The sequence below is a fragment of the Hemicordylus capensis genome, chromosome 12 (assembly GCF_027244095.1).
Source record: "Hemicordylus capensis ecotype Gifberg chromosome 12, rHemCap1.1.pri, whole genome shotgun sequence".
NCBI lineage: Eukaryota > Metazoa > Chordata > Lepidosauria > Squamata > Cordylidae > Hemicordylus > Hemicordylus capensis.
The window spans coordinates 13172460-13186769 of record NC_069668.1 but is presented as its reverse complement, the minus strand read 5'-3'; the positions used below and the strand labels follow the sequence as shown (position 1 = coordinate 13186769).

Sequence of the window (14310 nt, the reverse complement as noted above, 5' to 3'; positions counted from 1 at the left end):
GGGGCCCCAGACGGAGAGAGGAAAAGGCATTCCATCCGGATGTGGTTCTCCCCGAGGACATGCTTTTCATTGCCGAGATGCTTGCTTTCCAGATCTGTCTGTCTGTCTCTGGTTTTGCTCGTGTGCACCTGTCTGGCTTCCTCGTTGTATCGCTCGCGGGTAGTGTGGAGCCACCAAGGACGTCACCGGCAACTGCCAGCCCCCCTTCTCCTGTGGTGGTGGTGGTGGTGGAGCCCAAGTTCTCCCCCACATCCCCTCCCTGGCCCCCGGAATCAGAAGCCCTTGCTGGGCCACTCTGTCTGTGGCGGAGGCCTGCTGGGTACCTCTGCAGGCATTGAGGATGGCATCGCGTGGCCTCCCCGGCGTACAGATCTGTTGGCGTGGACAGTGATCTGCACACGATGTTTGATGCATGTACAACGCCCCTTGCATTCGAGGGGGCCTGTGCCCAGCTTCATTTTAAAGCGCACACACACACACACGTGCAGCCCTTCAGACGGAAACACGTCTGTGTGTGCAGGCACCTGCGTGCCTGTGGAGTGGATGGTCCGGATAGGATTCTGTCTCGGCTGGAATGCACAGCCAGCGCCAGACCACAGAAGACTTCCAGACCGTACTTCTCACTTGGCCCAGTTCTTCCTTTGGCTCCCCCGAATCTGACCTCGCCCATCTCACACCCACACCAGGCCAACCCCACCTTCTACAGTTCCCTCTTATACATTTCCGGAGTAGCCTGTGAACGTGCCGGACCCAAAGTGCATCTGAACTGAAGGTAAGAGATTCTGCAATGAGCCCCCTGAACCCCAGAGAGGGGCAGCCCCCAGCCCGACTAACGTCTTTCCGTCCCCGGGCTGCCGGGTGCGTCTGGTTGGCTGACCTCCCTTTCTTCCTTCCAGAGTTCCGCTTGCGCTCTGTGTGTGTCTTACGCCCGGCTGTCGGTCCGTCTGCCGGTGTCTTCCCTCCCCCTTCCGTGCCCCCTGTGTGTGCCGGCTGCCCCGATTCGCAGAGGCTTCCGAAGGCTGTTGAGCTCGCGCTTCAACGCCGGCTCCCCAAAACGGAGCCTGAGGGGACTGCTTGTGTCTCCCCCTCCCTCCCCAACGTTAGCTTGGCAGCAGCTGTGTGCTAACGCCGGCTCTCTCAGGTAAGGAAGCCAAAACGGAAGGCCCCACGGGATCGGGAGGGAAGGAAGGGCACGCCTTAGACCACGAATACGATGGCTATGTAGATCCTGCTTTTCAACAAAAGTTCCCAAGTCGGTTTGCATAGATCGATCGATCTGTTTATTTATTTATTTGACATCTCTGGGTGGACTACAACAAAAGCAAAAAGTTAAAACATTAGTTAAAACAAATAAATGACAACTTAAAACATTGGATAAAATAAATGACAAAAAGTTAAAACATAAGAATTTAAAACCTTAAAACCATATTTTAAAATGAAGTTAGAACTATTCAAACTGTATTTAATTAAAAGCCTGGGTGAACAAATGTGTTTTTAAAGATTTTTTTTAAAATGGCAGAGATGGGGAAGCTCTTATTTCAGCAGGGAGCACATTCCAAAGCATATAAATAAATGAAATGTGTCTCTGTCCCCAAGGGGCTCACAATCAAAAGCAACATCAGACCCCAGCAACAGTCACGGGAGGGGTGCTGTGCTGGGGACGGAGAGGGCCAGTTGCTCTCCCCCTGCTCAATAAGAGAATCAGCACTTCAAAAAGGTGCCTCTTTGCTCAGTTGGCAGGGGTGGCCAACCTGAGGGTCTCCACCTGCGGTCCTACTACAACTCCCACTATCCCCTGCCACCAGGGGGGTGATGGAAGTTGTAGTCCACGGACAGGTGGAGAACCTCGAGTTGGCCACCCCTGTCCTGTCAAAGTTTTATAGACACAGTTTAAGTCATCCTTGCAACCACTCTGTAAGGTCACGCTAACAACAATCTGCCAGGTGATGGCTGTTATTTTCCTGGGAGAAAATACCCTCCGAGCAGCTTCACAAGTCAGTCCACAAAAATCAAAAGCCAACAAAAAGAGTCAGTAGCCCACCTGTTCCTATAAGATTCCTAGCTCACCCGTGGATGGTAGCTTGCTTGGAACACAGGAAGCTGCCATAGACTGAGTCAGACCCTGGGTCCATCGAGCTCAGGGCTGTCTACCCAGACTGGCAGCAGCGGCTTCTCCCGGGTTGCAGGCTGAGGACTCTCCCAGGCCTCCCTGGAGATCCTGCTAGGGATTGAACCTGGGACCTTCTGCATGCAAGCAGGCAGATGCATTTCCACTGGGCTGCGGCCCCCTCCCCTAAAGTGAATGCTAGACAGGACTCCCACATGTCGTCTCCCATCCAAATGCAAGCCAAAGCAGATCCTGCTTAGCAAAGGGGACAATCCACCATAGCCACCACAAGGCCCAGCGCTCCTTTTGGCCTCTGAGCGTCCTAGTTGAGTGACGGGAGCCCTTAATTTAGGAAGAGGTGTTCTAAATTGCCTTCCTGGGCAAGGTAAAGTGGACACAAGATGGTGTCCCTTTTGCCCGGTCGCTGGCTTTGGCACCCTCACACTCCTCTCTGTCTCTGTCTCCGCAGATCCCTGATGCCAGCCAACTAACCCAGCCCTGGGTGGACTTTCAGCCGGCTCCGGACCTCCTTAGCAGCTCCCACACCTGGAAGAATGAAGCAGAAATATCGCCATCTCCTTTCCCCCCACCGTTCTCGGCAGATGGCACTCCTTGTCTGTTGTCTCCCCCCACCCGGCCTAACCTTATTCCTGCGGAACCCTGTGTGGATCTACCAGAACCAACCGGGGGGGGGCTCTTCACAGGCTGCGACCCTTGGCCCAAGCGAACACAGAGCGGAGGGTCCGTTCTGCATTCTTGAGGATCTCTTCGGAGGACACCCTGCTCCTCCCCTCCCGGGACCTCGGAGCCTTCATGTCGGCCACTGTGAGAAGCAGACCCACTGGACTTGATGCTCAGCTCTGTCCTGGCAGGGCTCCCTTTCTGGATTGCGGAGGGGTGCCCACAGAGAGGTCATCCCTGCCAGCCAGTGCTGATAAGCTGCTTGGATATATTGGAGCCCGTCGGCAGAGACTTGCCACTTGGGGGCAGCGCAGGATTGGAAAGCCAGAAGAGGCTTCCGTCTGGGCAGGATTCAAGGCACCCACTTCACTTGCTGTTCTTACTTGGGAGTGGGCTGAAGGCCCCGAGGATTTGCTCGCTCCTTGGCGGACAGACAGGATCCTTGCCACAAACCTGTTGCATTGCAGGCCCCTTGGGTGCTTCCAAGAGAAGATGCAGGGGACGCTTTCTCCCCGGAAACACTGTCTGTTTCACAGCCAGGGGGCAGAGACCCTGATGGTTCCCGGCAGCCCTGTGGGCAGTGCCGTTTCAGTTACGGGCATTCCGTCGTTCTCTGTGGTGTCCGTTCGTTTCTCCAAAGACTTTGCACGGGGCATCTTTCCGTGGAACGTGAGCAGGGAAATTTGCACCTGTGGAAAGCAGGCAGTCTTTCAGGGTTCAGGGAATGGCAGCCCCTGAGCTAGGAGGAGAGTGGGTCTTGTGGTGGCAAGCAGGACTTGTCCTCTTAGCTAAGCAGGGTCAGCCCTGGCTGCATATGAATGGGAGACTAGTAGTGTGAGCACTGGAAGAGGTTTCCCCCTCAGGGGATGGAGCCGCTCTGAGAAGAGCAGAAGGTTCCCGGTTCCCTCCCTGGCAGCATCTCCAAGAGAGAGACTCCTGCCTGCAACCTGGGAGAAGCCGCTGCCAGTCTGTGAAGACAATACTGAGCTTGATAGACCAATGGTCTGACTCAGTAGATGGCAGCTTCCTCTTATTCCTATGTATCCAGTCTCTGAATGCAGCTGCCTAGCCCCCTGATTGCTGACTCCAGAGGCCCAAGAAGGGCCAGAATAGCAGATTTTGCAGGGGTGGGCCACAGGTCCTCTTGTCAGACAGTCCCTCTTTCAGGATTGTGACGCGGGGGGCGAGCCAGATCCAGCACTGCGGCCCTCCTCCTGTGGTGTAGCACTCAAGGCATTGAAAGGGGGCATCATTGTTCTGCTGTCAAATTGCAAAAAGGGGGCGGAAGGAAGAGTTGCCAGCAGCAGCCTCCTCTCGGCGAGGAGAGGGACTCCTGGCAAAGTTTGCCAGGATCAGGTATGTCCCAAAGAGCTCCCCGGGACCCGCTGCCCGGTGGTGGTGGTGGTGGTGGTCAGCTTGCAGAGTTTTGCTTCCCCCACAGCCGTGTGCTCATAAAAGGGGCACCCCTGACTGCAGGAGTGCTGGACGGCTTGGGACTGGCTGTTGTGCCGTGTTACAAATGCGTACTACGCCCTTTGTGATCTTGAGGACAATCTGGGGGCGTGCTATGTTCCACAGGTGCATACAGAAGTGCCCAGTAAACCTCTACCTTGTGCTCAAGCGCCGGGCGCCTGTTCTTTCCACCTCTCTCGTGTCTGCTGGCCCCACTGGATGAAGGGCCGTGGAGTCCTGGCGTGTATCCCCCAATGCCAACGGTTTTTGCTCAGAGGGAGATTTTGGTGTAGCCGGGTCACTGGAGCAGGCGGTGTGGGGAGAAGGCTGCCATGTGGATGCCTGCAGGCTTTCAGCTGAGGAGTGGAAGCGTGTTAAGAACTGATGAAGTTGCCGTGAGAATTGGGTGCCTTGCACCCAGTTCCTTGTGTTTGCAAGAGCGTTTGACATGCCACGACTTGCCTGACGGAAGCCACGGCTCCTCCTCCTCTCTCTCCCTCTCTCTCTTTCTCGTTAGGAGGAATTTCCTAAACTTAAGAATTTCCTAAATGTAGGCCGGCGGAACAGCCTGCCTCATGCGTATTCTCCTTCGCTGGAGGTTTCCCAACAGAGCCGGGATGGCCATCTGTCAGGGACGCTGTAGCACAGGCCTTCTCGAACTTGGGTCCCCAGCTATTGTGGGACTACAGCCCCCATCATCTCTGTTGGTCTTGGGGCAGAGGGTGATGGAAGTTGTCGTCCAGCAACATCTGGAGACTTGCATTTGAGCATCCCTGCCGTAGCCGTTTCCCGCACTGAGCAGAAGGGCTGGATTAGAAGCCGACCTCCACGGTCTCTTCCAACCGGAACATTTTATGACTCTTTAGAAAATCATCATTCTGGAAAGCCAGCCACGAAGCCCTGTCCCCCTTGCTGCTGCATCCCCCGCCATCTTGGCACAAAGCCCCCTTTGCTTTTAGTCACGTGCGTGCCTCGGCAGCTGACACCTGCCCTGCTGAGAACCCCTGCCGGAAGTGCCGCCCCCCCCCGCCCGAATCCAGACTCTGTTCAGGGCCTTTGTGCCTTGGGAGAAATGCAGCCCAGCTGCTCCCCCCCCCGCCCTGTCCGTGCCTCCAAAGGAGCGACAGGAAGCCAGAAGGCGCAGGGCGGTGCTTTGAGAGGCCGTCTCCCCCCTCCCCAGGACAACGGGCGGCCCCCCTCCAGAGTCTTCTTCCTTAGCAGACTGGCCCAGGGGAGGGGAGGCTTCCCCCAGGCTTCCCATGCTGCGTCTCCTCCTCCTCCTCCTCCTCCTCTCTCTCCTCGCCTGTCCCTTGGCATGGAAGTGAGGAGGACAGCGGCACCCTCGAGCCCCCAATGGGCCGCCCCCGGGGCTGCCATGGCAGGCCGGGGCCCCCTCAGACAGGCTCCCTGGCCAGAAGGGAAGCATCCGCCCCCCCCGCCCCCCCCGGCTTCCGTGCCTATGACTAGCCCAGCCAGAGCCACGCAGCTGTCGGGGGAGGTGGGGGGAGACAGCTCTTTCTGGGGGCAGCGGACGAGGAGGCGGCCCCGAGGGGCGAGAAGAGTGCCTGGAGAGCGGGCTCCGAGGCTCTGCTTCCCTGCATCCGTGTAAGCAGCAGGGAGTGGAGTTTCTCCTCCTGGGCCGCCGGCGGGGAACCAAGTCCAGCGCCTTGTTCCAGGGGGAAGGGCCCTCGGGTCTCTTGCGGCGAGAGCCCAAAGGGAAGTGGCCACAGCTCAGAGGCAGGCCGTCTGCTTTGCACGCAGGAGGGGTTCGGACTCTGGCAGCATCTCCAGGTAGGGCTGGGAGAGGCCTTGGAGCAGCCGCTGCCAGTCAGTATGGGCAATACTGAGCGAGATGGCCCAAGGGTCTGACTCAGTAGGCGGCAGCTTCCTGTGTTCCTAAGAGTCCCCATAACCAACCATTGTGGCATAATCCCCACCTGCCCCAAACAACCACCAGAGCATCCGAGTCGGGCTTTCCGGCTGTTCCAGTCTCTTTGTTTAACTTTTATCTCGGTAATCTTTGGAAGAGCTCCATAAACTGTGTTGGGATCATTGTTCCCATTTTGCAGATGGGAAGGCTGAGGCTGGGAGCAACTTGTCCCGTCCCCCCCGCCACACACACATACAAACGCTCTTCTGCTTTCTCCCCCACTTCAGGGCCGCCGCGGAAGCAGGGGACTCAGCGGAGGCAGATCCCACCAAGCGCTGGCAAGGAGTCCCCGTCATCAGCTGCGCATCACCAACTCCCCCGGAGTCCCTGGCCACTGTCAAATCCCTCATCAAGTCGTTTGACACGGGATGCCCAGGTACCCACATTGCCAGCAGGCAGGGAAGGGGTCAGAGAGGCCAGGAAGGGCGAGGCCTAGCCTGGTGCCATGCTTCAGGGGCAGGTGGCCCAGTTTGGATGACAGACGGTGGCCCTGGATTGGCCGTCTGGTGTCCCCGGACTCTTCAGGCCAGGAGGATTCTGGGATAGCGTGTGGCTGTAGCCTGTGGAACTGCCTGCAGTTCTTGATAAGCCAGGAAGTCAGTGCCTGAGCCCTCAGGGCTCTGTAAGAAGAGAGCTGGTCTTGTGGTCGCAAGCATGACTTGTCCCTTAGCTAAGCAGGGTCCGCCCTGGTTGCATATGAATGGGAGACTGGATGTGTGAGCACTGGAAGAGAGTCCCCTTAGGGGATAATGGGGCAGCTCTGGGAAGAGCATCTGCAGGTTCCTCCTTGGCAGCATCTGGGCCGAGAGAGACTCCTGCCTGCCACCTTGGAGAAGCTGCTGCCAGTCTGTGCAGACAATACTGAGCGAGATGGACCAAGGGTCTGACTCAGTATGTGGCAGCTTCCTATGTCAAGCCCGTCAAAATCCCCTCAAAATGATCTTCATAACCACCCTTCGTATGCACCACAACTCCAATAATAATTCTATATCGTGTGTTTAGTGTTCACTGCCTTTTGCATATGGTATCTCAGTGCAATGGCATCCCTGTAAAGAAGCCCAGTATTAGCTGCATAGCACCAGCGGAGGGGTGTGTGCATGCTAAGGCCACGATTCAACGATGGGAGACTGCATGTCAGCACTGTAAGATATTCCCCCTCGGGGGCCGCTCTGGGAAGAGCTTAGAGCTCTTCTTGGGCTGAGAGAGACACTCCTGCCTGCAACTGTGGAGAAGCCGCTGCCAGTCTGTGTTGGCAATACTGAGCTAGGTGGCCCAAGGGTCTGACTCGGTATGTGGCAGCTTCCTGTGTCCCTCACCCTCCTTAACCCCCGTGAGACAGAGATCCAGGTTACCTTGCACAAATGCAAAAATACTGCAAGCTTCTGGGACTGCTGCCCCCTCGGCCTGAAACTGGGCGGGGGGGGGGGGTGCTGCCACCGCTGCCTGCAAGCTGTGGGGTCTCTTTTCCAGCGGGCTGGCCGCCCACTCTGCTTCCCTTCTTTCCTTGCAGGCGACCCCGCCGGGCAGAACGTGCCAGTCCACAAAGTCTCCCGGAGTCCCCTGAGCGGCATCCCCACGCGGACGGCCCCGGCAGCCGCCGTCTCTCCCATCCAGGTACCGAGGGAGGGGCCGCCTCGCTCCTTCCTGTGCAGAAGCTGGGGGGGGGGCTGGTCCCGCAGGGGGGCTTCTGGGGCTGAGCACGTCCCCACTGGGAAGGGGAAGCGGGCTTGTTTGTGTTCTGCTGCGAGACATCCCTTGGCAAGGGATCAAAGCCGGCCCCCGGAGGCCACCATGTGGCCCAGCTGACCCCGCTGGAATCCCGTGGAGACCGTGGGGGGGGATCTGGTTTTGATCTCGCTTCCCCCAAGAATTCTAATACACGTGAAAGGGGCTGCGTCTCACGAGGGAGGAGGAGAGGCGGCCGGAGTGTCGGGGTGTGGGCGCAGGGGTCTGCCAGGCTCCCTGGGAAGGGCCCTGCTGGTTGCGACCCTCTGGGCCAGGACTCTGTTCATGAGGAGGCCACCAGGGCAATGACGGCCCCCTCCTTGCCTCTAGTGCACTTTCATTCCAAGATAGGCTGTCTCTGTGCATGGAGGGAGAGAGAAAGAGAGTAAGCGAGCCGGTCTTGCGGTAGCGAGTGTGAATGGTCCCCTTTGCTGAGCAGGGTCTGCCCTGGTTTGCATTTGGATGGGTGAGGAGCTGTGAGCGCTGTCTGCTGTAAGACTTTTGTTGTTGTAAACCACTCAGAGACTTTGTTTGGGGCAGTATACAAAGGTATTAAATAAATAAATAATAAATATTCCACGTAGGAGATGGGACCATAGGTCAGTGATAGAATGTTCTCTCTGCATGCAGAAAGTCCCAGGTTCAGTTCCCGGAAGCATCTCCAGGTAGGGCTGGGAAAGCCTCCTGCCTGAAACTTTAGAGAGCTGCTGCCAGTCAGTGTAGGCTAGATGGACCAAGGGTCTGACTCAGTCTAAGGCGGCTTCCTACATTCTTGTGAGGTTCCACCAAACTGTTATGGTTGATAGCTATAGATAGGCCTCTCCTCCAAGGGTTTGTCTCACTCTTCTTTAAAGGCATCTAAGCCAGTGGCCATCGCCATGTCATGTAGCAGTGAGTTCCACAAGTTGATTGTGTGTTGTGTATTTTTTGGGGAGGGCGGGGTACTTCCTTTTTATCATCCTGAACTTAATGCCGCTTCGCTTGGCTGGGTATCCCCCAGAGCCTTACTGTTCTGAAAGGAGGAGGGCAGTTCCCCTCTCATAGTGACATGCTTTCAGTTTCATCTTCAGGTCACCGTGTCACCTTTCAGCCTCCCCATCTGGTTCGCCAAGCGTTCCCCTCCGATCTCCAGTGCGCTGCAACTTTCTCTGCACTAGTTCTGCCTCTCAGGCTTTCTTCTGATGCAGCCCCTGGACAGTCATCTTCGAGCGAGCTACTCTAGAGGCTCTCTCAGACTTGGGTCCCCAGGCAGTGTTAGACTACAGCTCCCATCATCCCCCACCACAATGGCCAGAGGCCATTTTCTAAACTTGACCACAGAAGGGGAACCTAGGAAGCTGCCACATACTGAGTCATTGGTCCACCTAGCTCAGTACTGTCTGCACTGACTGGCAGCAGCTTCTCCAAGGTTTTAGGCAGGAGTCTCTTCCAGCCCTACCTGGAGATGCTGCCCTACCTAGGGCCTCCTGCCTGCTCTGCTACTGAGCTATGGCTCCATCCCTTGAGGGGGAATATCTTGCTGCCCTCACATGTCGTTTCCCATCCAAATGCAAACCAAGGTGAACCCTGCTTAACAAAAGGGGAAATTCCTGCTTGCTACCTTGAGACTGTGTTGCTATCCCAAAGGGGGACAATTTGCTCAAGGGATGGGCCACAGTGCAACCTGTTGAGAAACGCCATGCCAAGAGCCCCAGATGTCCTGATCGATGCTGCATATCTGGCTTAGCCTGTGCACGTTTATGAAGAATCAGGAGTTCCCACCGAGCAGCTTTGCTTCTCCTGACACATGAGAGGGAAACACGGCCAGGACCGTCACCAAACCCTGGCTACTCTCCTGCGAGCATATTTTTCAGAAGAGGAGAAAAATCTGATTACTTCTAAACAGATTTTTTTTGGTGAGAGAGAGCGAGACTAATTGATAACCAGGGAGCATGTTTGCAGTGGCCAGAGCCTCTGCTCTCCCGTGGAGTCCTTTTTCTTCTTTCAGGAAGCCGGAGCTTGTTTTCTATCATCTGCCCATCCCCGGCAGAGATTATATAACAACTTGGGGACGGCTTTCCGGGCTGCTCCAGCAGAGATGGGCTGACTGGAAACCGTGATCTAGAAAGCGAAGCCAGCAGGGCAGCAAAGCCATGGATCAGGCAGGGGGATTCTCCATCCCACCAGCCACACCAAGTGCTACTTGTTTGGGCTGGCGTTTTTGCAGGAATGGCCCACAGCAGCTGCCAGTCAGAGTATTTTTATTATTTTTATTTTATTTATTCAATGTCTATATCGCCTTTCCAAAAATGGCTGAGGACAGTTTACACAGAGAAATAACAAATAAATAAGATGGCTCCCTATCCCCAAGGGGCTCACAATCTAAAAGGAAACATCAGCTAGACCCCAGCAACAGTCACTGGAGGTCCTGTGCTGGGAGTGGATAGGGCCAGGTACTCTCCCCCTGCTAAATAAAGAGAATCACCACATTGAAAAGGTGCCTCTTTGCCAAGTTAGCAGGGGTAACTGAAAAGTAAAGTTAGCAGGAGTAGACAACTACTGAGCTAGATGGGCTCAGAGTCTGACTCAGTAAGGCAGCATCATATGCTGGGAGGAGTTGTAGTTCTGGCGAAGAGCCTCTGCTTTGCAGGCAGAAGGCCCTAGGTTCAGTCCCTGGCAGCATCTCCAGGTCGGGCTGGGAAAGACCCCAGCTTGAAACCTTGGAGAGGTGCTGCCAGTCAGTGCAGACAGTCTTGAGCTGGAAAGGCTGAGGGTCTGACTCGGTAGACAGCAGTTTCCTGTATGAGCATGTCGGATGCCTAACCTCACTGCTCTCCTCCTCTGAGATTGACGCTGGCATTAGTTCTACTCCTCGGACTCGGGAGTGAGCCTTTGTTCCAGTTCAGGGCTTGCCTCACTTTTGACCTGTGATCTGTTTCGGGTTGATTGGGGCTATGTCCTGCCCTCTGCACAATCCATGCAAATAAAAGGGGGTGGGGGGCTGCAATTCTGCTGCCCGGCAATCTGACTTCTGCCCCAAGGGAAGCTGCCATTTGTAAATTACGTTTGCATCGTGTTCTCTTTTTCATCGGGCAAGATGTATTGGTTTGCAATTCCGACTGCTTTTTTGGTATTGCAGAGCTGATGCTTTTCTCTCTCTCTCTCTCTTTCTGTCCTTCCCCCTCCCTTTGGGGTTGCAGAGACATTCCACCTTCAGCAACTCAAAGCCAGCGGGGAAGACCTTCTCCAAACATGGCGACCTGCCGCAGGTGCCCCTAGCAGGTAAAGGCCAGTCAAAGGCAATAATCGTAGCAAAAGGTGTGTGTTTCCGCTGCGTTCTAATCTGTCCCTACCTGGGTCGCTTCAGCTGAGCCCAGAGAGCTGGGGGGAAAGGCACCTCAGTCCTGCAGACAGGCCCCCTGGTAAGTTGGGCAGCGCTCTGTACTGGCTGCTGTGATTGGCTGGCAGTGTGCAGTCTCTGGATTGGCCAGCTTTGGCATCATTTCGTCTGGAACCCTATTCAGGCAGCCGGTGGTATGAGTGTACAGATGGCTGAACAGCCATGCTTGGTGTCTGGAAAAGGCTTAGGAGCCTGCCCTTCTGCACACACGGCTCCATCTCCCGGTTTCTGGGAGCGGGTTGCCTCTCTCTTGCTGGAGGTCTCCAAGCCGAAGTCAGACAGCCTCCTGTGGGTGATGATCCTAGCTCTGGATTTCCAGCACCCAGCAGGGGGTGGGAGGAGATGCCTCCAAGGCAACTTCCCACGCGAAGAGTCTGGGCTCTCTTCCACTGCCCTTGAGTTCCTCAGGATTACCCGCCTCTGTTACTGCACCGGGCGGCTGAATGCCACGGACTGACACGCTCCGTCTTGGCTAGTGCTTGTTCCCTTGTGCTTATCGGAGGACTCTGGCTTGGAAGCGTCAGCCACCCAGCTCCCAGCCCCTACAACGCCGGGGGTCACTTTCTCCCCCCCACTTCTGCCTCCCACCCCTTTCTGAGTGGGCACAGCAATGGCTCGTGGGTGCTTTGCAAACCTGACAGCTGACAGCTGCCCGTTTCCTTGGAGATCTGAGTGCCGTGCTTCACGTAGGCATCTCTCAAAGGAGCATCCGGCGGAACATGCTGGGCTGTGTGGAGGCCAAAGAGCCAGGGATTAGTTTCTGGAGAACTGCTTGTGGGGAAACCAGTCGTGTGTGTGTGTGTTCAGGGTTGGACCTCCAGGCAGAAATGCACCCGGGGTGGAACTAGGGTGGCGTTGGGGCCATGCCTGGACCCCCTCTGGGGACGTGTGGGTCTACTAGGGACAGCCACCCCGTCTCGGTGGTATCCTGTCAGCTCTGTATGCAGAAGGTCCTTGAATCTGTTTCCAGCAGCTCTAGTTCAAAGGACGTTTCCCTGCTGACTGGGCAAAGAGGCCCCTTTTACAGTGGTGGCTCCCTTATATTTAGCACAAGGAGAGCAACTGGCCCTGTCCAGCCCCAGCACAGCACCCCTCCAGCAGCTGTTGCTGAGGTCTATCATCTTAAACGGTGTGCCTTTTTCTAGGTATTTGTTTTAAATGGTGTGCCCTTTGGGGACAGGGAACCCTATTCATGTTGTTTCATTTTATTGTACTCTTTTCTGTGTTAAGTGCTTTGAGCACTTGGTGGGAAAGCGGTATATAAGTTTCCATGGTAGTAATTGGATCTCTGCTACTGCTCTGAATACATATGCCTCTTTTCAACCCAAGTGCTCAAAGCGTTTTATTATTATTATTAATTCAATTTCTATACCTCCCTTCCGAAAATGACTCAGGGTGGTTTACACAGTGAAATAACAAATAAATAAGATGGCTCCCTGCCCCCAAAGGGCTCACATTCTAAAAAAACCCACAATAGACACCAGCAATAGCTGCTGGAAGGGTGCTGTGCTGAGGCTGGATAGGGCAGGTTGTCCTCCACCTGTTAAATGCAAGATGATCGCCCCGTTCCAAGGTGCCTCTGCTCAGTGAGCAGGGTGAGCGATAGCTCCTCCCTCAATCATCCCATAATAGTCGTCACTACTTTGAAATAATAATTCCAGGGAGATTGTGCGCAATCCCCGTTCTCAGGACGGTGTCCAGTACACTTTAGCCTGCCAGGTCTTTGACAGAAATGCCAGAATCAAAGATGAAAAGCTCGAACCTGCTTTGGAGTGTGCATTGTTCTTTGACCAAAGATGGAACGGGAAGAGCAAATGTTCAGATCTGCCGCTTGAGCATGAAAAGCGAGGTGCATCCTGGCGCAGCCCAGCAGCCTACCAGAACCATTACCGTAATTGATCTGGCGAACCCTTCGGAGTGTGAAGGAGGCCACCAGAGCCTTCAAATGGATAACCTGAGATGATCCCAGCCAGAGATCTCTCTAGGGAGTTCCTGTTTACCAGAACAGCCAGAGAGGGCAGGATTGGTGGTGCTTCCTGCCAGTTTGTTCACTTTGCTCATTCTTCAGGACATCCGGTCCTACTGACCCTGGTCTTCTGGGTGGGGTGTGTGAAATGGGGTTTTGAGAGGGGGCTTCTGTTCCTTCGCCATACAGACCCTAGCAACGCACAAGGTGATTGTAAAGACCCCACTTCATCTTTACTCTGTAACAGGATTCAACCACATAGGGAACTGCCATATACTGAGTCAGACCCTTGGTCCGTCTAGCTCAGTATTGTCTACCCAGACTGGCAGCGGCTTCTCCCAGGTTGCAGGCAGGAATCTCTCTCTCAGCCATATCTTGGAGATGCTGCCAGGGAGGGGACTTGGGACCTTCTTGCTCTCCCCAGAGCGGCTCCATCCCCTGAGGGGAAGATCTTGCAGTGCTGCTCACACTTCTAGTCTCCCCTTCATATGCAACCAGGGTGGATCCTGCTTAGCTATGGGGACAAGTCCTGCTTGCGACCCCAAGACCCGCTCTCCTCCCCTATAATGACATGACACCGTGCTGCAAACCTCTCTTGACGCATGCTTGAGGTATGTTTCTGCTTCTAGATCAGGGTTTCTTAACTTTGTCCCCAGCCCTGATGTTGTTGGACTACAACTCCCAGAATCCCCAGACATGGCCTTTGTGGCTGGGGATTCTGGGAGTTGTAGTCCAACAACATCTGGGGGCCCAAATTTAGAAACCCTGTTTTAGATCACAAGTATGTTTTTGCTTTCAGAGTATGTAAGGGTAAGCGGCCCGCTGTCAGAAGACATCCGCTCCTTTTCTGGAATTGCTCCTTTTCCTGCCCGGGAATTCTGCTGTCTGTCTTGTAATGGGTGTGATTTGACAGTCTGATCACATCCAGTGCAGCAGAATTATCCATCCCACCCCAGCAAAGGCTGAAGGGAAGGATGCCATGCCCGAGCAGTGACTCATGCTGAGACTCAGTGGGTAGCCGCCTCCTCTGAGAGTCCACTTGTCTCGGAATAAAGAGTGATGGAATGTTC

The 14310-nt window shown here is 55.2% G+C and overlaps 1 protein-coding gene across 10 annotated transcripts in view; it reads left to right on the top strand.

The window, feature by feature from the left end:
* LOC128336120 (cytospin-B-like) overlaps positions 1-14310 on the top strand; it is a 77338-nt gene that overhangs the window by 43815 nt on the left and 19213 nt on the right. For 8 of the 10 annotated variants that reach the window (XM_053275299.1, XM_053275296.1, XM_053275294.1 and 5 more), the window contains 3 exons: positions 6398-6546; positions 7681-7784; positions 11075-11156. In XM_053275299.1, the coding sequence (XP_053131274.1) occupies positions 6398-6546; positions 7681-7784; positions 11075-11156 (335 nt within the window). Of the gene's footprint in view, positions 1-896; positions 1142-2576; positions 3458-6397; positions 6547-7680; positions 7785-11074; positions 11157-14310 lie in introns of those variants that run through there. The other 2 variants (XR_008311836.1, XR_008311837.1) reach the window with 2 other exon arrangements.